General features: G+C 49.9%; 6 protein-coding genes across 6 annotated transcripts; 5 read left to right on the top strand and 1 right to left on the bottom strand.

The window, feature by feature from the left end:
• Positions 1-2,135: 2,135 nt before the first annotated feature.
• ABOM_008038 (SMP-30/gluconolactonase/LRE family protein) lies at positions 2,136-3,299 on the top strand (the record flags this gene model as incomplete). Its single annotated transcript, XM_022535167.1, has 4 exons — positions 2,136-2,168; positions 2,253-2,413; positions 2,487-2,642; positions 2,711-3,299. The coding sequence occupies 4 exons, from the start codon at positions 2,136-2,138 to the stop codon at positions 3,297-3,299; spliced, it is 939 nt and encodes a 312-aa protein (XP_022387244.1).
• Positions 3,300-10,531: 7,232 nt separating this feature from the next.
• Positions 10,532-11,875, top strand: ABOM_008039 (uncharacterized protein; the record flags this gene model as incomplete). Its single annotated transcript, XM_022535168.1, has 1 exon — positions 10,532-11,875. The coding sequence occupies one exon, from the start codon at positions 10,532-10,534 to the stop codon at positions 11,873-11,875; it is 1,344 nt and encodes a 447-aa protein (XP_022387245.1).
• A 1,854-nt stretch (positions 11,876-13,729) lies between these two features.
• Positions 13,730-15,288, top strand: ABOM_008040 (histidine phosphatase family protein; the record flags this gene model as incomplete). The annotated part of the gene is made up of 2 exons (XM_022535169.1): positions 13,730-13,866; positions 13,935-15,288. The coding sequence occupies 2 exons, from the start codon at positions 13,730-13,732 to the stop codon at positions 15,286-15,288; spliced, it is 1,491 nt and encodes a 496-aa protein (XP_022387257.1).
• Positions 15,289-17,350: 2,062 nt separating this feature from the next.
• Positions 17,351-20,793, bottom strand: ABOM_008041 (putative GPI-anchored cell surface glycoprotein; the record flags this gene model as incomplete). The annotated part of the gene is made up of 4 exons (XM_022535170.1): positions 17,351-20,020; positions 20,074-20,141; positions 20,623-20,728; positions 20,782-20,793. The coding sequence occupies 4 exons, from the start codon at positions 20,791-20,793 to the stop codon at positions 17,351-17,353; spliced, it is 2,856 nt and encodes a 951-aa protein (XP_022387256.1).
• Positions 20,794-21,106: 313 nt separating this feature from the next.
• On the top strand, positions 21,107-22,154 carry ABOM_008042 (putative oligosaccharyltransferase subunit ribophorin II; the record flags this gene model as incomplete). The annotated part of the gene is made up of 4 exons (XM_022535171.1): positions 21,107-21,252; positions 21,330-21,528; positions 21,580-21,864; positions 21,915-22,154. The coding sequence occupies 4 exons, from the start codon at positions 21,107-21,109 to the stop codon at positions 22,152-22,154; spliced, it is 870 nt and encodes a 289-aa protein (XP_022387255.1).
• A 394-nt stretch (positions 22,155-22,548) lies between these two features.
• On the top strand, positions 22,549-23,290 carry ABOM_008043 (uncharacterized protein; the record flags this gene model as incomplete). The annotated part of the gene is made up of 2 exons (XM_022535172.1): positions 22,549-22,768; positions 22,893-23,290. 2 exons carry the CDS (start codon positions 22,549-22,551, stop codon positions 23,288-23,290), a joined length of 618 nt encoding a protein of 205 aa, XP_022387254.1.
• Positions 23,291-23,872: the final 582 nt, after the last annotated feature.

The raw sequence follows: 23,872 nt of genomic DNA on the forward strand, positions 1-23,872 counted from the left end.
TACGCTGTACACCGCATTTTCCGCAGCCGCTCAATCTAGTAACTGGGCCCGTGTATTCGTTGGTGGATCACATCAAATATCAAGCGTCCGGTTTGCCTCTGCAGGTACTCTCAACGGCCCAACAATGCATCCATGTTTGAGCTGGCCGACTCCGCTTGGTAGAATTTGTTACGTCGGAAGAAATTAAGGGGAGGGCGGAGGGGGAACAATAAAATCATACCTTCGATCTATCAATATGACAAATACGACCGTTGGCAAGCTTCCTGCACGGCAGACCGACAGTCACAGTCGAAAGCGACTCTGTCCAAAGTAGACTTTGATGCACCGTAGATCTCACTGAGGTTGCCGTTTTCTGGTGGACGGAGTAGCTTTAGCACTATTTTGGCGATCACCCCAGAGACATTTCGGCCGGTTCTTGCCAAAGGTACGGAGTATATGCGACACTTAACGCCATGAGCATTGCCAGACCGCCCTCATTAAACGAACGGTATTAAGACAGAGTCCCTCAGAATTGCGGCCTTCGCTAGAACTTCTAGCGTTAGTAGCACAGACAGCCTATCCACTGCCGAACTGAATGTCTCGCCGCCCTGCTAGAGCTCCATCGAAGGAATTGGAAGAAGTCTAGTGGGCCGCTTCATTCTTCGGTTCTGTACGGACGGAATGGAAGCACCCCCCAGACTTCTGGGCATGTCTGACCGCAGGCCAGCAATGCAGGGAGAGGGCATTGTGGTGGCAGAGGCCGTAGAAGGCGCACAAAGAACTGGTGATCAATGCAGTAAGCAATGCAAACCTGTCATCTAACGGCTGTACGCCAGAATCCCCAGCCGGTAAGGCAAGCTGCACCAGAAGTCCGGGACCTTTGGGACCCTGTCCGTCGTGCCGTGTCTGCAACCAGGGAACCACCAGGGACGAAAGTGGAGCCTTCCAGTCGCAAGGCGACCTCAATTCTGTCACGCAGCTTGCTTAAGGCTTGGGATAGACCTACCGGCAGCTAATTCTTTCCCACACTGTCCAGCTCCAAGGAGGACAGGCCGGATGAGTTCCTATTTGCTGATATGACCCCGTTTTCTGATTTCTCCACCCGAGGTCCTAGTCTGGAACAAATGAGGCGTAACACGGGAAGTTTGCCGCACCGTGGCCACGGTCCCCAAGACGTGCGCACGGTGGAAGTCCCAGGCGGCAGTTTTTGATTAATCTAACGCATCAAGCAACAGATTGAGTGATTTCCTCTTGTATTACTCCCCTTCCAGGTTCTATGACCACAAACGTGGTCTCGCATTGCTTATCCACATGACGTGTGATAGCCCCATTTTGTGGATACGTGTCCTGGTGCAGATTTCCCAATAATCATGTCCACCAAAAGTCCAATAGTTTGAGAAGCAATTGGCCCGGGGAATTATCCTGCTGAACCGTTAAGGATCTCGGGGTGTACTTTTTCCCCCTTAGTATTCAATTTCTTTTTTATTTTTTTTATTTCTGATTTTTTTAATTTATTGTTTTATAACCTTGTCTGCCCACTCCTCTTTGGCGACCACTGCGTCGATGATACCTTACCATATACCCCCCCCCCCCCCCCCCAAAAAAGCCACCAACTCCTGAAAGAGCAATTTCTGGAGCTAGTTCGTCAAAGGTACTTTCGCTTTAATGCAAATAAATCTCATCGTCAGACACTATGCCGAGGAAAGCGGTGTATGAAATCCAGCGCGATGGACCCGTAGTAGTACCACTCGCGCCAGTACTCGGCTCACCGGGGACGACCCGCTGATAGGATGATTTATGCGTATCAGAAACGGAGTTGACCTTAGTGAGAGTAAAGAATTCCCATCGATCAGTCATGTGGGGTGAATGTCTTGGCGCCCATGGCCACGACACTGGATAAGTTAGCCCCTCAAAGAATCTGGTCAGACTATTGAATCGATCTTCATCCCCTTTTGGCTTCTCACCAGTCACAACGCACAGCCCAAACAATCCACGTTCCTACGAGGTTATTGATAGTAGCCATCTATCTTTGGCTACCGTCGGCTCGTTTCCTTGTCCGGGGTCCAGATCCAGCACCTTCAGTGTGGTACCGTTCAGATCCCGAAATCCAAGCACGGCCTCCTGCGTTAATTAGTTTGATTAATCGAATTATCATCATGTCAACGTTCAAGAAATGGACGGTCTCTGAGGTAGGATTCTGAACACCTTGCGCGGTATTGCCACGGGTGGGAGAAGCGTAAATAATGGATTCATTCTCACGACTCAACCATTAGCCGTACATCGATATCGCAGGGACCTTGTTGGAGGGGCCATTCCATGACGAGCCAAGAAATGAGTTTCGTTTTGTTGATATCTGGGAGCAGAAGTTCTATGTGGTGGACTTAGCCAAAGGCCCAGACTCGTTGAAGACTATTGATACGTCTGCTTCAATCGGGTGCGTGGACAGACACCCCTGCAGCTGTAGCTTTTCCGGCAACCTTGAACTGATCAGCGAAACGGGAGATTAGGGTAACTGCCAACATCAAAGATTCTGGCGATGCCTACAACGGCCAGATCATCGTAGCCGCAAAACATGGGTATGCTCTTCTCGACCGCGCCACGGGCCAGCTCTCGTACATCTCCAAGGTTTGGGATGACCAGAAGGACCCAGAAAGAGCCCGCATGTGAGTGAAGTCCAAGTTTGCTCAGCTACTGTTCGTAAAATCTGACTAAGCGGATTCACCCAAAACAGAATGCGTTTCAACGACGGGGCGGTCGACAGCCATGGGCGGTTCTGGGCTGGTTCAATGAATGACCCCAAAGTGCAGTCCCCGGTCAACGAGGCCGTTCTCTTCCGACTGGATCCCGACATGAAAGTGCACCGTATGGTTGAAGGTCTGACTATCCCCAATGGGATTGGCTGGAATCATGCCGACGATACAATGTACCTGACCGACTCACCCACTGGCAAAATTTACGCGTTTGACTTTGACGCCCGAACCGGTGAGATCAGCAACCGTAGAGTCCACTTTGATTTGGGAGAACCAAAGGAACCTGATGGATTTGCCATTGATGCCGAAGGCTGTATCTGGAGCGCCATTTACGGGGGCGGTAAAGTCATCCGTATCTCGCCGGAAGGGGAGGTTATTGGAGAAGTGTTGCTTCCCACGAGAAACATCACCTGCCCGATCTTTGTGGGGACTGAACTACTCATCACCACCGCCAAGGATGACACCGATGATGAGCAGTTCCCGAACTCAATCCGGTATGGAGGGCGAGTCTATAAGGTTGACGTGGGAATCAGGGGCAAGCCCAAGAATGAGTTTCGATTCCAAAACTGATGTACGTATAGCATGGTTGATGGTGTGGAGGTTGAAGCAATGGCCACCAAACCCTAGAGGAAAATCAATCAGATACCATTTGGGAGTCCTCCTGTGGGACCATCCCGTCGTTCATCAGGAAGAACCCTGTTTACCTATAGATAGTGACTCAGATATGTTTGCCGAAGCTGAAACGCTTCCTTGTTTTTAGAAAGGGAGATTCGAATAGATTCTTTTTCACAACTGAAACCCGGATTGTTTCCCGGAGGATCGCAGATGAGCAAATTCGAACAGCCACAGCAGGTCATCGAGTCCTTGTGCGACCAGTACGTTTGTCTCTCAAGCTATTGGGCAATTCGTTGGTCGAGTGGTTTCTGGATTCTTGGCGCCGATGCATATGGAGTATTCGCCGAAGTAATCCCTTGCAGTAGTCCATTTGTTCTTCAGAGCCACTATGAAGATGTTTGTGTTGGGTGTAAGATGACGCCTGATAGCTGCAGATTGGGCTTACTTTAGGTGCGGGAGTGACCGCAGCCTCGAAACAGCACCCAATAAGGTGGAGGACCATGCACGTACTTTTAAAAATGGGAAAAGCAAGCTGAAGAATTCCTCGTATATGTATCATGTAAGACGGGATCCATTTTGTAACCCTAGAACATTTGAAACTACATCTTCCTGGAGCTTCTATATCTGTCCGTTTTCTTTTCGTTTCTTTTCTTTTATCCCCGTGTGATTAAGCATACAGTCGGTCGGGGTCGGGTGGAAAGCCATACATCGAAAAAGGACAGGGTACCATTTTATGGTCTAGCCAGATAAAAATGATTAATAACTTAAAAGCCGAGGCCAATGCAAGAAGAACCTTCTCAAGCGATAGAGTTATATAGCCAGGAAGTCGAAGTTTAAGCCGGCACGGGACAGTCAGTCCATCTGGTATGTTATACATGCATACAGTATGCTGGGTACGAGGGAGGAAGTAGCTTCGTAATCCATACGGAGAGTAGCCGAGTGAGACGCATAAAAAATCCCAGTTCTAGATTTACTAACCGCCCAGCAGACCCCCTGTCTTCTATAATAGCATTGTTCGCTGTGAGTAAGTAAACAGATGCAGCATGCATAAAGGATCTAAGAGATCGGATGCAGTGTGATTGTTCCGCGCAAAGCCCGGAAGACTTCTCAGTTCCTCCGGTTCCAAGGTTGGCAGAAGGCAAGCGTGACCTATGACAGTGCATGCATATCCCGGGCATGCTGTGGGATTTAGGTCAAAGTTTGACCTGGACATCTAAGAATCCCATTGAAGGGTTCCTCGGGCCAGCACACCATCGGTGGGTCTCTGGGATGCAGGAGGATGCTGACACTCGTGGAAGGCTTGGGGCGATAGTGCTATCTATAGCGGCCTTGTCTTTTAATCTTCTTATATTGCCTCTTTGCCTCTGGGGGTTATTGGATTAGAAAGGGACATGTTTATTTGTTTACCACGTATCAAATCCACAACCAAGTGGGTAAGGGTCGAGGTTGAACATCAGATATAGTGGTTGGGCCGTAGATTATAATATGTACAGCACACACGGTCTTTTTTCAGTACGGAGTAAACAGTGGAGCCCATAGTGTTCTTTTTTACTTTTTTTTTCTTTTTCTTTTGTAATTCCCTCTTTCAAGATTCACAAATATAGGGAGAGTGCCATCCATCATTTCAACATAAGTGCCACGAGTCCCATTGGACCTATCAATTATCGGTGGGATTAAGGTGGCGCATACAGCGGCACCGAAGACATGCACTTGGGATTCAGGGGCGCAAGAGAGAGGAGAAATGGAAAAAAAAGAAAAAGAAAAAGTAAACAAATCTATGACTAAAATTTCTACATGCAACACTGCGAACAAGCGCCAATAATAAAGATACTATAACACAGAGTCAATACAACCGGATTAGTGAGGAGAGTGAATAATTAGTTTATCTTCGCATGCTATCGTCCGATAAGACTTCGAGAAAGACAAAAGAGCCCGCCCCTTATCCATCTGTCTGTCATAAAAAAAAATGTGATGGCTCCGGAGTGAATACAGTTTTAAGCGGATAAGGCCGCGAACCGCATTCTTGGAAAAGCCGCCTGAGTGACAAGGCGCCGATACATCCTGCGGAACTGGTGCTATTTCATGCAATCTGCGTCTACCCTCACATACTAGGTGCTCACACCACCCTCCGTCTCCATAGTCCACCCCCCCTCCCTCCTCCCAATTCTTCGTTCTCTTTCCCATCTCATTATTCCGTTTTCAACAGTTCAAGGTTCGGCAATCTATAACTAGATCAAACAACTTCCAGAAAAGCTACGGTACCAGGCGGAAACTAATTCCGGGAACTCTTCCGCACATGGCGGATACGAAATGGATAAATAACCCAAGTACTAGTATCGACTCCACTTCCCGCAATAGTGGTAAAAAAGAAAGAAAGAAAAACGAATCGAAAAAAATAAAATAAAAATAAAAGGTAAAACCAAGAAGCTGGTACGCGTTATATAACTAACTTTCTCTAAGTATCTCCCACGCGCTGTATCTCTTTACGCTAACTGAGATGGCAAGTTCTCTATCGAAGAAAGGATATAATAGCGTGCGTATGGCACGACAGACCATGTGGCCTGAAAAGAGCATGACCCGCAACCTCATCCCATGAAATCCATTCCGCGTTTACCTGTCATTCCAGACCACGCATATCCCTCTTGCTCCGGCCCACACGATCTACCATCACCCGTTGTTAACTATTCTGTCTACTTGACACTAATAAACCGAGTTCCCCTTTGGGAAAGCTCGGGAACCCACTATTTGTGACGTTAATCATTCCCTAAGTCGTCCAAGGAAATACCGCCTTTCTCCGTGGGGTTTCGACCTCCAATGAAGGCCGCAGCTTGTTACACTTAACGTTTTGCGTCCACGCGAAACTAAAATGTGTGATGCTGGTCGTCGAGGTGGCTGTAGGTGGGTAGTCCACTGAAACTATGCCACTAACTCAAGGAAGCCACACTCCGTAACCCTTGGAGCACAACCCGAGGCGCTCAAGATTACGATTTCTAAATTTTGGCCAATAGTGCGTCAGATCGCCAAAGTATTTCCTAAACTCACTGCAGGTAATTTGCTGGTCTTCTGCAGAAAATGGAGTTCACTGATTCTTACCGACATTGCTCGCTTTAGAGGTCCATTGACTGGTATGTTTTTTCTATCTTTCTGTCATTTTAATTCTTATTTTTATTCACTTTTCTACTTTTTCTTGCCTGCCATCCTCGCCCCCCCTCCTACGTACATCAGTTGTCTATTATATGCTGTGTGCTTCTCCTGTAGCTGCATATAATCATCCTTTATTCCATCGGTCTGTCACTTGCTCTCAAAGCCATAGGAGAACCAGACCCTCGCGTCTTTTTCCTTGTCCTTCCTTCCTTTTCTTTCTTTTTCTGGAAAGGGGCGGTAACAACAGCTGATGGGGTTAATTCAGTAGTGAAAAAAAGGCCGCCACTACCCACTAGCGGTGAGAGAGGCAATACGGTTGGGTTGCTCCCTGTGACATAGCGATCTCATTGCTTTCTTTGAGTCAATCTGTGTTTTATATGTAGTGTTGCTGTATGAGACATGCAGCATCAGCTTGTTCATTTAACAAGATGCATACTGATGCGGTATGTTTAGGAGGTTAGTTACTGCTCATTATGCATAGTTTCGGGCTTGTGTCGTATAGCCTGCAGATCGCTACGCTTGCAGGTCGAGATCGATTCCGTCCCTTCAGTGTCAGCGGTTTGCCCTCCCCTGGGCAAGAAAACTTGGTATGGACGGCAAGGTAGCCGTAACAATCCGTACTAACCATACTAACCATCTTTGATCGGAGTACCGGTATGTTGGAACCTGTATCTGTTCTGGATTCCTCGAGCCTTTGTTGCCGGAAAAGAGGAGTGGGATTTGGACGAGGTATCACGTTACAAACCTTGTTGAACTGCCTACATTGCGATTGATGCCCAATGACGTAGCCGAGACACATATACTACCAGGTTCCGCTCCAACACGACTTCAATGCACAATCAAGGTGGAACAGGCAAGCAGGATCCCCCCTCCTGGGCCACTCAGGAGAGGAGAAGTCGATGATAATCCCCCCCTGTTAATGATTTATATGATTCGAGGGGCTAGCGTACTACCAAGATCAAAACTTTCTGTACTGCAGATGAACAGCTTGGAATAAGAGCTCTGCTAAGCGTCCGGCGGTATAGGTGCCTTGCCTCCAGTGAAAGGCCCAGCTATGACTTGCGAAAGGGCAACTGTCAGGACCAAGAGATGAGGGAGGGTGGGGGCAAAACAATAAGGAGAAGGGCAACGGCGATCAGCAGAGGCCTTCAAAGTCAATTAGTGCGCTTTAGACTGTCAATCACGACTCGCCAAACTTTGGGGCCAAAGTGAAGCACCCTGCGTCCACAACATTGTGATTCGAATTAGTTGTTGATCCAAAATGGGAGCCCATCATCTCCGCCCTATTTTTTCAGCTCTAGGCTCTTCGGGGACCTCTGTTTGGTTGCTTTCCTCGCAATGACTTGCCTCACAGCGTCAAACTTAATCGTTTTGAGTCGACAGATAGAAGCACAGGCCAGATGAAACTGCCCAGAGCCATGACCGGCCAGCCAGTCGCTACTAGAAGCTTATTAGCGGCACCCAGAGGTGAAGCTACCGGTATTCTTTGTATTATGAAATCATCGGTTGAACTAAATAACACGAGTCAGTCACACGTCAGATATTCATCTTAACAAGATTGGGTCATTAGTACTACCTGATATAACCGGTCCCGAGGCAAATTAGAAGCACCGAAGAATATTAGAATTGTAAGAGAGGACATCTTTCTCCTTAGCTCAAATGCTAAATGCGAGCGGCAACTGCCGGAGCCGTGTGGATTTCGGGGAATCTTTGGAGAAAGTGACAGAACAGTGAGACATTAGCTCTGTGGCAGAGCATTCCAAGACACTGGCAAGACTATCATTTTAGGACAAGACGAAGTTGAAAGCCTATTCCCGTGGCCTCTGTTTTTTTTTTTGAGTTAATGAGTACTGGAGGTTGAACTACTGGGCTACTATGTGTGAGGAAGTTTTTGAACTGCCATTTCCAGATTTCATTCGTTACCCTTTATCAGCTTATATATGTATGAGTTTATTCTCCAATTTGACTCAAGAGTGAAATCAAATAGACAGCACAAAAAAAAAGAAAAAGAAAAGGGAGATTCCTATGCCCATAGTGGCGGTAAGTAGCAACCCGTGCGTACGTATGTAACTATTGGCAGTATCTATTACACAGATACTAGGAAAGGTCGCTATGGATACCTTTACTACCGAGTAAGGCCCCTTAGAGATACCCATTCGGTTAGTATGATACCAGGTAATTTCGCGCCTCCACTGATCCTGTCCATGACCATGGCGACGGCGCCTCTAATTCACCTGCATCTTCCCCAGCCTCAAGAGCCACTCTTTAGTGCATCTAATGGTGGGTACGATTTTCTAGGCGAGTTCTTCTGTTGTCAAAGCATTGCCTCAGGGTCCCTCCTATACACAGTACCAAAAACTAGGTATGCAGGTAGGGTTTTCGGCCTGTACGTCCGGTACGTGCAGCTCTGAGCCTTTTCACGACGAACTCAAAACACCTACTTTTCTAATGGAACCTGCCATTTTCATCTTAATAAGGTTGAGATCCACTTCAGGTGTAACTCTCTTGGATTATCATTCAATTAATTGCCCAGGAATTTAGAAAAGAAATTAATTAGTCGTCACTAAGTCGACATACAATTTATTCCTTCTCCAAAGGAATTTGCCCACTAACGCATTCTGGAATTCCTTTGACGACCGCAACTAAATGATTCCCGATTCCCCGGGCTCCATCATAGCGTTTCCCTCTAGTGGTAGTAGTACTTTTGGTCCGTGATTGCTTCCGCATGTACGGTACCTTGAGTGGTTTCGATGTGTACAGTACAGTATGTGTAATGACGAAGGTGACTGTCTGTATTTCTACCCGGTCGTGTACCTAATCCATGAATGGGCCTAAAAGCCCATGCACATGCATTAGGATCCTGGAGCCTTTTAGGTAGTAGGTTAGGTTAGGTATTCTGTATGTATGTATGTACCTCAAGGACGGAGTTTATATACGTTAGTAGTCGAGTAAGCCTGGTAATAGGCTGTTGGGATGGGGCATTAGACACAACTCTAAGTAAGAGAGCAGCACGTAACTCACGGCCTTTTTTTTTTTTCTTTACCCTCTGTGACTCCAAATACTCAGTTTGTGAGCTCTTCTGGGTCCCTTGTCTTAGTTGTTCTTGAATTTCTTATTTTTATTTATTTTTAATTTTTCAAAATTGCTTTTCGTTTTTATTTTTATTTTATTGTCACTCCCCCATGCCATGCCTGTGGTTTAACGCAAACCCATCATCACTTGGTCCCACTTATCAGCTTTTCCATTCACACCGCTGGATTGCTTGCTGCTGGTCTTGTCATAACGGCGGCGTGAACATGAAGCAATCCCTTCGGACTGAGAAAATAATAATAATAATTAGAAATAATATCCATTTCTCCTCTGCTCGTCGCTGATTCGACTTTCTTGCCCTCTTTCTTTGTCCTCTACATCTTTATTTCTATTCCTCAAATTCCCACTTCTGTTGCTCTTCTTCTGTACCTCTTTACCTGACTCTTCTGACAGGTACCCTTGCGTTGCTCCAATTCTATTTCAAGAACCTAGCTTTTATTTTATCTTTTGGTTGTAATTTCTTTTCTTGTTCTTTTTCTCTTATTGGATTCTATATATCTTCTACTCTGTTCTTTCCCTTCGGACTTGTATATCGTTGTGACGAGCTTCACTACTCTATACTGCATATAACTACGGGCGTGATTAACCGTGATTTCAGTGGCTGTTGCTTCAATACGAAACCCAAGACTACTACAGTACGGAGGACTTTCTACCGGGGAATCAAGCTTTATAATTTCCTCGAGCCCGTCTCTATCCAGTTTTAGCCTTCCCGATTTATTTTCTCCCTTTTCACCGTGGCGACCCTAGCGATCAGTGTGTTGACTAATACCCCGTACACCAACCCGGGGCATTCCACTCATCACTATCATTCGCTGTCTGGTTACCATCTCACCCAACCGACTGGCGCCCTCTCTCGCTCTCCCCTTCCCGAGTCTTCGGCTCACCTGGAGAGAGGGGGGGCCCCGCCATGCCCCAGCTTCTTGCGGCAGTCCATCGAAAGAGACTCGGAGCATATGTCGCCGATTTCCCCAGTGACAGGCCCTTCATCAGAAGATGCCCTTCGAACTGAGAAACACAGTGTCCTGGAGAAGAAACGCCCTTTTGTAGACGAGGATTCGTCTTCAAACGGCCGCGAGTCTGGACGTCCGCGGCCTGTTTCCTGGCATCCCTCAACCCCTGTGGAGCCTCCGCTGAATTCTACCCAGCTTCGTCCCATTGGAGTCGATTCTATCTTGAACCCCCCGGCGAAAGCACCCTCCGTATCCGCTTTTACCGCGGAAACTGCTCGAGAAGGACTGGGGGACCAGTTCTCAACCTCTCCGTCTCATCAGCATCTGCCCTCCGCGACAGTACATCTCCCATCCCCATCAACACACGCAAAGCGCCTATCGGCATCTCCAGGAATGAGAAGCCGTCAGACCATTACTCCCGTTTCACCATCAGCTCGCTTTGTCAGCTCTGGGGTCGGTTATCCACGAAAAGCGAGTTCTTCCCAATCTCCGTTAGTTCAAGAAACACGGCCGGGGGCATACCCTGTGGCGCCTGGTTCACCCTTGCCCGTGGATTCGGTAACTGGGCAGCCGATGTCCGTGTCAGGATATCAACAGCCTGTTCCAGTGTCCGTTCATTCCACACCAACTTTCCATAGCCGCCGGACAAGTGCTAACCCGACACCAAACCCGAGCCCTCAGGAGACGAGCCCTACCACACCCATCTCGACCTTTAGCCAGTTCGGACGGTCATCTCCTGCGGCTGCTACTACTTCCGGCCCACAGCCTGCGCCATCATATTTGCATTCCACCCCACATACGACGATGGAACCAGTCAGTCGACTGCCTTCAGTAGTGGCAGGGCACAAGCGTGTGAGCGAAGAGCCCATCGTCCTGCCTGGTTCCCAGGCGGAAAATCCCCCTTACCCCGGGATGATTCCCTGTATCCTAGACCTGAAATCCGGCTCTTCTAGCCAGGCCGAGAAGCGAAAGGCTAATAGCGATGCGTCGAGGAGGTTCCGCAACAGAAAACGGAACGAGCTGCAAATGGAGCAGAAGATCACGGCCCAGCAGGATGAAATCCGGAAGCAAACGGAGGCACTGCAAAGGCAGGCCCAAGAGATTCGGGCTTTGATGCAAGAGCGAGATTTTTACCGCTCCGAGAGGAACTTCTACCGCGAGCACGTCAGTCGTCTGGTGCCTTCCGGTCAGATCCCGACCCGGCCAACCTCTCCACGTTCCTTTCAATCCTCGGATCGTGACCATCAGGCCTGGCCTAGTACAGACACCACACCGCGAGTTGTGGATACAAGCGGGGTGCCACCGCCCGCCTCGGCTACCAGATCAGCTGGTAACTGGACAAGTTGAGGGACTCTAGCAGATGAACAGCAGGCAAGATCACTGCCACAGTTCCCTGGGCCATGGACACGCACTTGATTATGGAAGCAAGACATTGAGCTCACATGCCCCAGCTTGTGTTCTGCTTCCCTGTGTTTCTTTTGAAGGGGTCTACGCGTGACTTTGAAAAGGGGGCACGCCTTCCCTCTCTAACATTCTTTTTCTCTCCTGCGGATCGTCGGTTGCCATTTTCAGCATCCGAGGAGATTCGCAGGAATAATTGCTGGACCATATATCATACATCTCGCCTGAGGCGAGAATCTCATTGCATTGGAGGAAATTGTCATTTGTGCGATCAGCATGGAAATTTTGGATTATTCGAACGGCGAAAAGCAGATGGCTCTCTTATTGACTAGTGCGAACTGGGTTCCTCTCATTCCTGCATATATTTTGTCTGCTTTAGCTGTCAATGTTTTCCCCTTCTTGCTTATAGTTTGTTTTACCCCTGTCCCTTTGATTGAGAGTGTCGGAAAGGAGCCTGTCCGCTTTGCATTGATGTCGATTTGATTCGTCTCGCTGGTTTGCTTTTACATGGCACTTGGAAAGTGTCAATGGCGAGGCGTCCCTTGATCTTGGGCTGTTCGGTGTTGTTTGGATTTGTTCTGGTTTGCTTGTGACCGTGGACCCCGTTAGACGAAAGATACCACCATGGCTCTGGTTTTGATTTGAGCGTGCAGCTGAGAGCGATCTCCCCCCATTACTGTTTCAAAGGCTTGGTTGGCTACTCAAACTTGGGATTGTGGTATCTACCATAGACCTGTACAATATCATTGCCCAAGAACAAGAACAAGAAATACCCCTACAAAAAAAATTGAGAATATTTCCTGACTTCAGGCAAAACGGGAAGAAAGAGCGAAAGCACCAAAATGAAGAAAAAAAAAAAGAAGAAAGAAAAAAAAGGCAAGGCGCTGTCAACGACTGTTGTGGATCTCCGCCGGGCTCGGCGACATCCGGCGATGATCGTTATCAAATGGGAATCACGGGTAGAGATTATCAGATGTGGCCCCCCAGCACCACCACGAGATTTTATTAGGTCATTAGATTGATTTACTGAAGCATTGAAACATTGACATCTTGACTTGTGCGTTTTTCGGAGGATGTAAGTCTTGATTTGACCGGTTTTGTAGCCATGTGAATCTTGAACTCTCCGTGAGGTCTCCACATATTGACTTGGAATAGTACATGGTTTGTCCCGAGACTAAGGAACGGGTGAACATCAGAAGAAAGAAAGAAGGGGAAAAAAAGTATATTAAATCAACCATCATCTTTAACATGACGCCGAAAGAATATTCACGCAAAGCGTGGGAGGAGTATTGGCTGTAGTCGACTGATTGATAACCCGCCCCTGATCAATATCAAACCGGCTAAAGCAACGGCTTCTCGTAAGGAGTGGATCGTTGCGACGTAGCCTTGCACTAGTTAATCAAGCTTGCACTTCAGATCTTAACTTCAATTGAACAAAAGTCCGACCGGAATCCGGAGCGATGTCTAGGATTATGGAACGCGTTCCTCTCCCTTTCTGTTTTCTCAGGCACACTTGTCACCATTCCTGCGCCCACGTGGCCCAACACAGCCTATCAGCGTCACACTGACAACTCAGGTCCTCCTCGACGGTCTTCTCGTATATTAGTATTGCCCCCCATCAGCACCTTCGAAGAACCATGGGCGATCGATTACCATGTCTCACCTTGCACGCTTATCCGTTTTCACCCCCACTACACTGCCGCTTCACTCGCACCACGGCTGAATCTCCGTCCGATATCGCGGGATCGTAAGCTGCACGAGGGTTACAAGGTCCCCCATTTGGATCAACATGAGACGGAAATGAAGGGCTTATATGAGGACCGCCCCGTCCGCGTGGAGGGCTTGTCCCGTCGCTTATCTAACAGTAAAAGAGTTGCAATCGTGAGCGCCATGGCCGTCCTTAGCGTGCTCCTTCCCATTGCCTTCCTTCTCTCGAGGTACGCTCGCCGATAGACGTTGCCCTATAGTGGATGCCTTAATCTAACAGCGGCTGATCTTCATCCAGTGTTGCCGGTACTCCGGTGACCAGCCCGAGACAACAGTCGTGCAATACTGTCGACGAAGGCTACCAGTGCTTCGCCGGGGTCTCTCACCTGTGGGGCCAGTATTCGCCGTACTTCTCGGTCGACGACGAGTCTTCGCTCTCCGAAGACGTTCCGGACCACTGCCAGGTTACCTTCGCCCAAGTGCTCTCCCGTCACGGCGCGCGGTATCCAACGGAGAGCAAGTCCGAGAAGTACGCCAAGCTCATCAAGGCCATCCAGCACAATGCTACCTCGTTCACCGGGAAGTATGCCTTCCTGAAATCCTACAACTACTCCCTCGGCGCAGATGACCTTACGGCTTTTGGAGAGAACCAGTTGGTGGATTCGGGTATCAAGTTCTACCAGCGCTATGAGGAGCTCGCCAAGAATGCCGTTCCTTTCATTCGGGCATCGGGCTCGGATCGGGTAATCGCATCCGGCGAGAAATTCATCGAGGGCTTCCAGAAGGCGAAGCTTGGTAAATCTAAGACCAGGAGGGATCAGCCCGCTCCTATTGTCAACGTGGTTATTCCCGAAACCGACGGATTCAACAACACGTTGGACCACAGTGTCTGCACCGCCTTCGAGAACAGCAAGGTAGGGGATGAAGCGGAGGACAAGTTCACGGAGGTTCTTACGCCCTCGATTGTTGAGCGTCTGGAGAAGGACCTCCCCGGAACCAAGCTCTCGAGCAAAGAGGTGGTTTATCTTATGGACATGTGCTCATATGACACCGTCGCCTTGACCCGTGACGGCAGTCGGATTTCCCCCTTCTGCGCTTTGTTCACCCAGGAAGAATGGGTGCAATATGACTACCTGCAGTCGGTCAAGAAGTACTACGGCTACGGCGCAGGAAACCCTCTTGGGCCTGCGCAGGGTATCGGCTTCGCGAATGAGCTGATCGCTCGCCTGACCCAGTCCCCGGTTAAGGATCACACCAGCACCAACACGACGCTGGACTCGAATCCCGCCACATTCCCGCTAAATGCTACACTCTATGCGGACTTCTCCCACGACAACACGATGACCTCCGTTTTCTTCGCGCTTGGTCTGTACAACAAAACTGAGCCTCTCTCTCAGACGTCGGTGCAGTCCACTGAGGAGACGAACGGGTATTCATCCGCCTGGACCGTTCCTTTCGGGGCCCGGGCCTACTTCGAGATGATGCAGTGCAAGGATGAGAAGGAGCCTCTCGTCCGCGTACTGGTCAACGATCGGGTCATTCCGTTGCAGGGCTGTGACGCCGACAAGCATGGCCGGTGCAAACGGGACGACTTCATCGCGGGGCTGAGCTTCGTTACATCCGGTGGAAACTGGGAAGAGTGCTTTGCTTAAGCTGGGATTGTCTACCAAGATTGTCACTGACAAACCTTCTATTCTTCTTTGCTTCTCTACTCTGTCTGTCTGTCTGTCTGTCTGTCTGTCTGTCTTTCTTTCAGACCTCCTTCATCCATACAACATAGCTTAATACACCAAAATGTACACAAAGAGCAGCGATATCCACACTCAAAAGAAATACCATTGCATCCACAGATATTCACACTGAGACACCATAGTTCCTCACTTATCTACTTCCCTTAAAAAATATTTCAGCCAACACCATACCAGACACGATATCTTAAATAACATTCTACACCAGACAAACACCAAACCAGATCCGTACAAATATAGCCCTACAACAGACACATCCCAACCAAAACACTTCATACATATACCCCAAACCCACAAACTAATATACAATTAAACCAGACAAGGAAAAAAAAAAAAAGAACACCCCCCCAAACCTGCTAGATCAAGCACTCCCATCCTTCCGCTCCTCCGTCTCAGGCCGCGACGGACGACCCAAATGCTTCTGGCTCTTATTCAAATACGCTAAACAACCAGATCAGCAGCCCCCCCAATGACAAGCCCAGAAACAAAAAGCAAGGACAAGGGTCAAGAAAAGAAGACATGATAAGATAAAGAAAAAACACTCACTCCTCTCATAAAGCACATAAGACGTATACATCAAAATCGGCAACGCACGATCGTTGAAAGCCATCTACCCCAGCGACATTATCAGCTGACCTTCGACTCAACAAGGAAACATAATTGATGTTCGGCCGAGTCTATAGCCTTCCAACCCATATCTCCATTTTTGAAGATAACTAGCTCAATAACAGGAAGGAAGGGAGGGGGGAAAGGAGCATACCGTCGAGCAGCCACTTTGTATTCCTTCGTTTGCCGAATATCCCGTACAGCGTGTGGACCTAGTGGTCCGCGCCGGGGCGGGTGAGGCGGTCGTTGAAGGGATTGCGGGTTGATGACTACGCGGGGTTGTTGGTTGGACATTCTGGGGGGATTATTCTTCCTTTTTTGTTCTCCTCTTGTTTCTCTAAGTTATGGGGGGGGCTCTGGATGGGTATGTTGACCGTGCTTGTTTGAAGAGATGTGGATCGATGAGATGGCGGCAAAGTCAGGTGTATGGACTGGGTTTTGTATTGGTTGGCGGATGGAAATGTTTTGCGTTTCCTTTTCTCGGGTTGCTGCCTCAGGCTGCTCCTACTAGATCTTCTTTGGTATGTAAATGGATGTACTACTACTAATGTCATCGAAAGATCAGGTCAAGTTCAATTCATCCCATTCTTGATACAACAAGCTGATTGCAATCAATCCTATGCTGGAATACATGCTGTAAAGACAACGATTAAACCCCGCAAGTAAAAACTAATTGCTTCTAACCCTGGCCGTTCCTGTGGTCGGATTTTGCTATGCGCATGCGCGTCCATTGAAAATACAAAAATAAAACAAAATAGAGCGAAAATTCATAAGTCACTGTACAGGAGGGAAACAATAATACAGTCCCGTTTTCTCTTCCGTGTCTTGTCTCCAGCCACCTTTGGCATGCAACCATGGTGAACAGGACGGAGGACAATACACGTCGGAGTGGGAGTAAGAAAGCCCGAATAACAGTTGCGAGGAAAGTCCACAAAGAGGCCTCTCACATAATGGAAGCGAAAGAAAACGAAAACATGAGTTAAAAAAACGCCAGTGCAATTGCCTGCCATATCTTTGAAAATTTCCGCTATGCTTAGTTCCGATGACCGTTCATAACGCCGTGATAGTTCAAATGTCTAATGAATCAGGGTGTGTGTGTGTGTGTGTGTGTGTGTGACTTGGGGTCACTTGAATAAGGGATTAAAGTGGATTTAGAAAAGGGCTAAGACGTATGAAGGGAAAGAAACGTGGAATGGAATTATCGTATTCTGAGGGTAGCAGTGGTCAACCGCTTAGTGCGGCTTCGCGGCGGAGCCAGAAGCCTGACTGGAACTTGGCTCTTCCGGATTATCGGTGCTAGCTTTCTTGCGCGCGTTGGCTCGGCGAGCCCTTTCTTCTTTGTGGTTCTGAAACTCGGCCATTAATGCTGCTGCGGCGCGACGACGAGGACGCCCACCGGGCGTGTGAGCGAGTTCGGATCCGCCGAAGGGGGAACGTCGGGGGTGGAGGTGGGAGCGGCGTTGCTCGTCTCCTTCTGTCCCTGCTTCGGGGTCGAGAGCTTGAGGAGGCGTCTGGGGGTAGTCGTGGGATTGGAGGGTGTGGTATTAGGGCTCTTGGGAGGTCCGTTGCTGGCGGCGTTGTCACCGTCCGCTTCGATTTCGGCATGGGGACGCTTGTTCGATTTGGTAGATGTGTTCGTCGTGTTGGAAGCAGAAGGAGTTGCCGGCAATTCACGTTTCGAGAAGATCAGTTTGAGTTTGAGCGTCTTGGGTTTTTCAGATGAAGGCTCTGGGTCAGTCGGGCCCGCTGCCGATGCTCCTGCCGTGTTCTTGCGTCTTCTCTTCGGCTTATGTGTGCTCTCTGTGGTGGATTCGTTGGTCGAAGGAGCCTCGCTTGGGATCACGGGCTCCGTACGCCGTCGCTTCCGGGACGGCCTGTCCGGTTTCGAGCTCTTCACGGAAGCCGGAGCCGGAGCGGGAGTCTCAGATGATTGAGAACTGCTGCCCTTGCTGTGCTGGCCAATCAGTTCCTCAATCTGAGAGACGGACATCGACCGGTCAACGGAGATGCCTTTCTGCCGGGCTTCCTCGCGGGCCTTAATCTTAGCCCGTTCGTGATAAACATCCTCCATCATGAACGGGAAATTAGTGGCACGAGGCAGGTTACGCTCTCCAATACGTGGTGGAAAGCCAAAAATTCGGTCCTTCTCGGACTGTTCCAGGGACCTTAGGCGCACAGGAGGCTCGGGAAGCTGCGTGTCCCCGTACGTGTTGTTGGGCCTGTACCACTCAAAGTCAGGGCCAACAACGACGTACTCCTCTCCAAACTCGTTGATTTGACCTGTGTGCATCCAACCGTCCTCGTCAGTCCACTGTTCTGTAGTAGGTTCGTTATCCGAGGGTTGCCTACTCTCTCCCTCAACCACCGCCGCAACTGCGGCAATCTCCGCATCCCCTTTGCCCTGGTACTCTTTTCGCAGTTCTTCGAGCCAGGAGTCGGCTTCAGGCGCCGGCACAAAGTCGTCTGAAACGGCTGCCGCGGCCAACTCAAATATCCGGCGGGCAAAGGCGTCCACATCTGGCTGCGGAGTGGCAGATGGCGCCTGCGTAGTTTCTGCTGGCGCTGCCTTCGGCTGCTCATCATTCTTCTGTCCGCTGGGTGCCTTGTCGCTCTGCTTCCCAGCCGCGGACGAGTCTGCCTTTCCAGGTGTTTGGGCCCGAGGTCGGCGGAAACGCCGCTCTGATTCGAGGGATTCTAATGCCCTGATCGTGGGCTTTCGGGCCCGGCCGGACATCCGAGCGCCAGTGGAGGTAGTTGTGGAGAAGCTTGTAGGTGAGGCCGGTGTGTCCATTTGGCCATCAAGACCAAAATTGTTGCGATACATATCTGTATCATAATCAAAATGATAAGAGTCATCGTACACGCGAACGGGAGTTCCTTCAACGCTATCAGCGATTTCATTGCCATAGGAGGCAGACTCAAGCGTTTTCTGAACAAAAGATTCGAGCGACTTGCGGCCCAAACTCAGGGTTACTGTATTGCTCGGTCTCTTGTTGGCTTGCTGAGACTCCGAGCTGCCCTTATCCGAATCCTGAGAAGAAGATTTGCCGGAGTCCTTGATAACTGGCTTGTGGTCTTCAGCATCAGTATTGGTCGCAGTATCTGCTTGAGACGATTCATTCGTTAATTGCGAGCGACCTGCTGTGGATTTCCTCGCAGACTTGCGGTCTCTGCGACGAGATCTGGTTGCTGTGGTGTTCGGGGTTGAGACAGGGGTCCGCTCAGCTGGAGTAACTGGGTCTGCAGTTCCGTTGGCTTCGGATTTGGCTGCTTTGGACGTTGAATTCACAGGAGGGGTTGATTCTGGCTTGACATGAGGAGTCGACTTAGGCACTTGCTCGGCTTCGACAACACTCTTAGACTTGCGGTCTTTGCGAGAGACCGGAGTGGAGAGGCGAGTGACCAGCTTAGATCTGGGAGTAGCTTTTTCAGTGCTCTCAGTGCCGTTCAATTTAGCTGGGATAGACTTCCTAGTCGTGCGCCCGCTAGACACTGCGGCACCCATGGCTGGAGATTTGGAGTCGTTTTTGGGGTCAGATTGAGGGCTATTCTTATCGGATGCTTCGGCTGGTGTAGTCAAGGTCTTGCGCCTGTCTTGAGGCTTTTTCTGCAGATACGTGTGCAGGGTAGATTGCTCAGTTTGATATTTGCGTCTGGGGTTAGAAGTAGAGGTAGAAGGAGTGACAGCTTGGTCACCCGTGGAATCAGGCGCCTTGACAGCGTCTTTGTCGGCTTTCTCGGACTTGCGACTACGACTACTCTTTCTAGAGGTACTGCCAGACGGCTGAGCGGAGAAAGACGCGTCCTTCTGGTCCGGAGTCTCGGCTCCTTTGGACTGTGGCGTCTTTTCGTAGTAGTTGACAGAACGGTGTCTCTTAGCGCGCTGTGTCGATGACAACGCCTCTTCAAAAGAGGAAGTGATGGGAGTTGGAGGCAGAGACACTGCCAAACGAGATGGATGTGAGGTGTTGAGTTCGAGTTCTCGCGTTGCTTTCCTTGAAGCGCGGGATGAGCTTCGTCGGGAGTTTCTCTTTATGGCTGGTCAGAGACAATGCAGACAAAGAGAGGTAGAGGAACACTTACAGAAGCCGAATCCAGAATCGAGGGCGCAGGAGAGGCCTCTCCCCGAGTAACAGAAGATCTACCAGCCACTTTGGTTGTTGTCAGTATTCAATACGAAGGAGTGAATGATTTGGCAACCCCCGCCTAGGGTTGACTGTACACTGAGCCCTAAGCAAACAAGACGAATAGCAGCAGTCTCAAACAGTTGTCTCACTTTTTGCCGTTTACAAGCAGTTCCCTTTATTCCTCAGGTTTCCTCGATAAACAATAGTCCCACCGGTTCCTAGCAAAGTTCGATCATCGGCACTTCGGATGCGAGGTTTACCGGTTCACAAGGATCAGCGGGGGTATTGTTCGTTCTTTTGGATCGCTTTCTCGGCTAGCTTATTTTCACGGATACAAGGTATCCTGTATATTCCTGTGTTGTAAGGCGAGGTCAGTGAACTGTGCTAAACTGAGCCGCTGGTTCGGAATTGGACCCAGGCAGGAGCGGCAACTCCTGGAAACTTCAAAACACCGTCCAATCCAGGATATGGGCATGAGAGAGAGGTAAAACGTCTCCTGACGTACCAATAAGCAGCGTACAAGACGGCGATAGCGACCAGAACGACTCCCAAGACGGCGTCCGAGGGTTAATCACAGGGTGGCTCGTCGGTGTAGCGGAGGCGAAGGAGTTCTAACGTCAGGCGTACTGCAGTCGCAGGGGCGCTCCCGGTGCTAGAAAAACACAAAATAAAACATTATGCGACGGTAAAGGAGTGACTATCGGGTTGTTTGACGATTTAGCGGGTTGTCGCAGTAGTTGAGGAAGCCATCAAGCCGATCGTAAAGCGAGGAAGAATTGTTTGGCAGGCCGACTTGAAGACTCCGGGAAATTAGGGCTTGCAAAGGCGGAGGGTCGGTCACTGGACCGCAGCTTGCCCCAAAGCCGCGGGCGCTTATCTTAGCGTTTCTTCAGCTTGCGTCCGCAGGTCGACGTATTCAGGACACCTACGTCGCAATTGTTCCACTCCGTCCAGCTTGGTTTGTTTCAAGTGTCTATCTTTCAATCAGGATGCAGTTGTGGAATACCGTCCTCCAGCTCAGTTTGCTGGCTTTTACTGCCGCCCCGACCGCAGCCGCATCCGCGTGGGGGTTTACTGATGCCACCGTGTCAGTTCAAACCAAGGGCGCTGGAGTCGGTTCTGGATTGAAGGAAAAGTGCGTGGTGGATTTACTACTCTACAGCCTGGCTTTACTCAATGGAAATTATTGGCTAATCTCGACCAAATTGACAGTATCCCCGACAACAAGGCCCTCACCAAGCCCGTCGCCCTCGGAAGCGCCGACACCTTGAAGCTGACTCTCACAGCCCGCGAAGGCGGCTCCGGAAAACGCGCGCACCAGGTTTTCCTCCTCCTCCAAGACCCAGAGACCGGACTAGACATCTCGTATCCCTTCAATGTGAAGGAGAATGGCAAATCGAGGGTTGAGTTGGTACGTGCGGAAGGGACAACTGTTATTTGGCATGGCTAACGCTGGCTTTAGACTCAAAAAGACCTCCCTATTCAATTCCTCTCCTTGAATGAACCGCTGGATGCAAAGCTCTTGATCGGATCTTTCGGCAGCGCCGAGGCCTACAATGGCGCTGCATTCAAGTTAGCCGTTACCCGGAACCCCGATCAGCCAGTCCCAACTGTTGAGGTCTCGAGATACGGAAAGCTTCCTGAGATCCACCACATCTTCAAGGAGGATGCCCAAAGCCCGCCGATCGTCATCACTCTCGCGTTTGTGGCGATGGTGCTTGGCACTCTTCCCGTTCTTGCTGGAGTGGTAAGTGTCCGGTTACTCCCCTTCGCTCATTGCTCGTCTAACGTGTCCAGTGGCTATTCCTCGGCGCCAACGTTTACCATCTCCCCAAAGCTTTGAAGGCAGCCCCCGTTTCTCACGGTGTCTTCCTCAGCTCTCTTCTCTCGATCGAAGGGATCTTCTTCCTGTACTACCAGTCCTGGACCCTCTTCCAGATCCTTCCTGCGGTCGCCGTGGCTGGCACGGTCGCATTCATCAGTGGCAGTCGCGCTTTGGGTGAGGTGCAGGGCAGACGCCTTGACGGTCTTCGGTAGATCTGGCTGGTACTGGATTTACTGGCCAAAGTTTTGATGCGACTGAATACTGTCTTCTGTATTGTCTTCTAGATTACCGTATCAGCCTCGGTTTCCAGCATATGTAGCAGAGTTCCCAAGCAAGCCAATAGAACAGACACGCACCTTGTATTTCTGAGAGAATCAATGCAAATCCCTAGCCAGAGAGAGAAACACGATTGAAACAGTTAAAATGCAGTAAAACAAGCCATGGATGGTTGACGTCACCCGAGGCATTGACCAATTCGGCTAGTGAAGTTTCATTTGCAACATCCGCAACACCAAAAGCTTCTCTCCGCTGCTCCACGCCTCAAAACATCGACGTTGCCGATTCCCACCCCGCATACGCTAGCCACAAGGCATCCGGCACCCATCCATGGGTTCATCATCTTCGAAGCCCGTGAGATCTGCCGCGCAGGCAGTCTCGCGGCGCCAATACCCTAAACAGCCTTCCCCTTTGCCATCCACACCAAAGCCTCCGTCTCCCAGTCCTGCTTCCGCACCCCGTCCGCCAAAGGAACCGGACACAAAGACCCGTGCTCCCACAGGCCCAACCTATCATTCCAAAGAACAGCCGTCTCTTACAAAATCAAACGGTACGTGCATTATTCCCTCCCAGGGGAGAACAAGGACAAGCCACCGGCGGATCCTTTTCCCTTGTCGCCTCAAAGAGAAAAACAACCTCGACACAGACTAACAAAAAATCCCACCCCCCCCCAGCAATCGACCTCGACGGCCGTGATCCTGATTTCGCCGCCTCCCTCCGCGGAATCGGCCCCGTCAGCCCAGCCCCGACCCTATCCAATTCCAGCACATTCGCCTCCGGACCCCAACGCGGGGATTCCGTGCAAACCGTCTTTCCCCGGGCGGCGAATCCGGCTCTGCTGGTGGTCACCGCGCGTCAAAAGATTACTAAGGCGGCGGAGCGAGAGGTGGAATTGGTCGGACGACCAGGGTTTGCGGGACGGGAGTATCTGGATGCGTTGACGATTCGACAGGCGCTGTCGATGCGGGATCGGCAGGGTCTGCCGTCGGGCGAGATTGAGAGGCTGCTACGGTTGAAGAAGGGGGTTATGGATCGGCTGGGGCAGAAGGGGGTCGTTTCGGAGGTTGGTTGATTGGGTTGAGTAGGGGATGCTGGGACTTGTATATTATTGTATAGTATGAGCTACGATGGTGAGGCGTTTCATTTGGGTGTGTTTTAGTTGATGATATCTCCCAAATCCGAATTGGTGGTTGGTCTAGCTTGTCCTACAAGACCAAACACATACATACGTTTGATGAAGATATGTATGTAGGAGTATCGAGGTGGTGTCCCCACGAGACATATACAGAGTGCAGCATCAAACAGCGACAACCAAAAGTTCATGACTAAATCCCAAGAATACGGATGTTGTGGGTCTTCATTCTCCAGGGGCTCAGCCAATAACACGTATGAAATTAGAATCTCCTTTTCGACGGGGGTCGACTGCGGAAGTAGTATCCGAACAATGTCGATCCTCGAGCAAGAATTCTCCTGACAAATGTACAAGAGCTATAACTATAGCTGCCCGCGATTACCCAAAATACTCCTCGAACTATTGTACTCCGTAATTATGACGATATGTAGTTGTTAGGTGTTATGTATGCGCAGAACCCCGTTCCGCATTCCACACCCAGCTCGCATCCCAGTGCGAGCTTGAGGAGTGGACTGCACTCTC

Source organism: Aspergillus bombycis (genome assembly GCF_001792695.1).
Source record: "Aspergillus bombycis strain NRRL26010 chromosome Unknown contig00069, whole genome shotgun sequence".
Taxonomy (NCBI): domain Eukaryota; kingdom Fungi; phylum Ascomycota; class Eurotiomycetes; order Eurotiales; family Aspergillaceae; genus Aspergillus; species Aspergillus bombycis.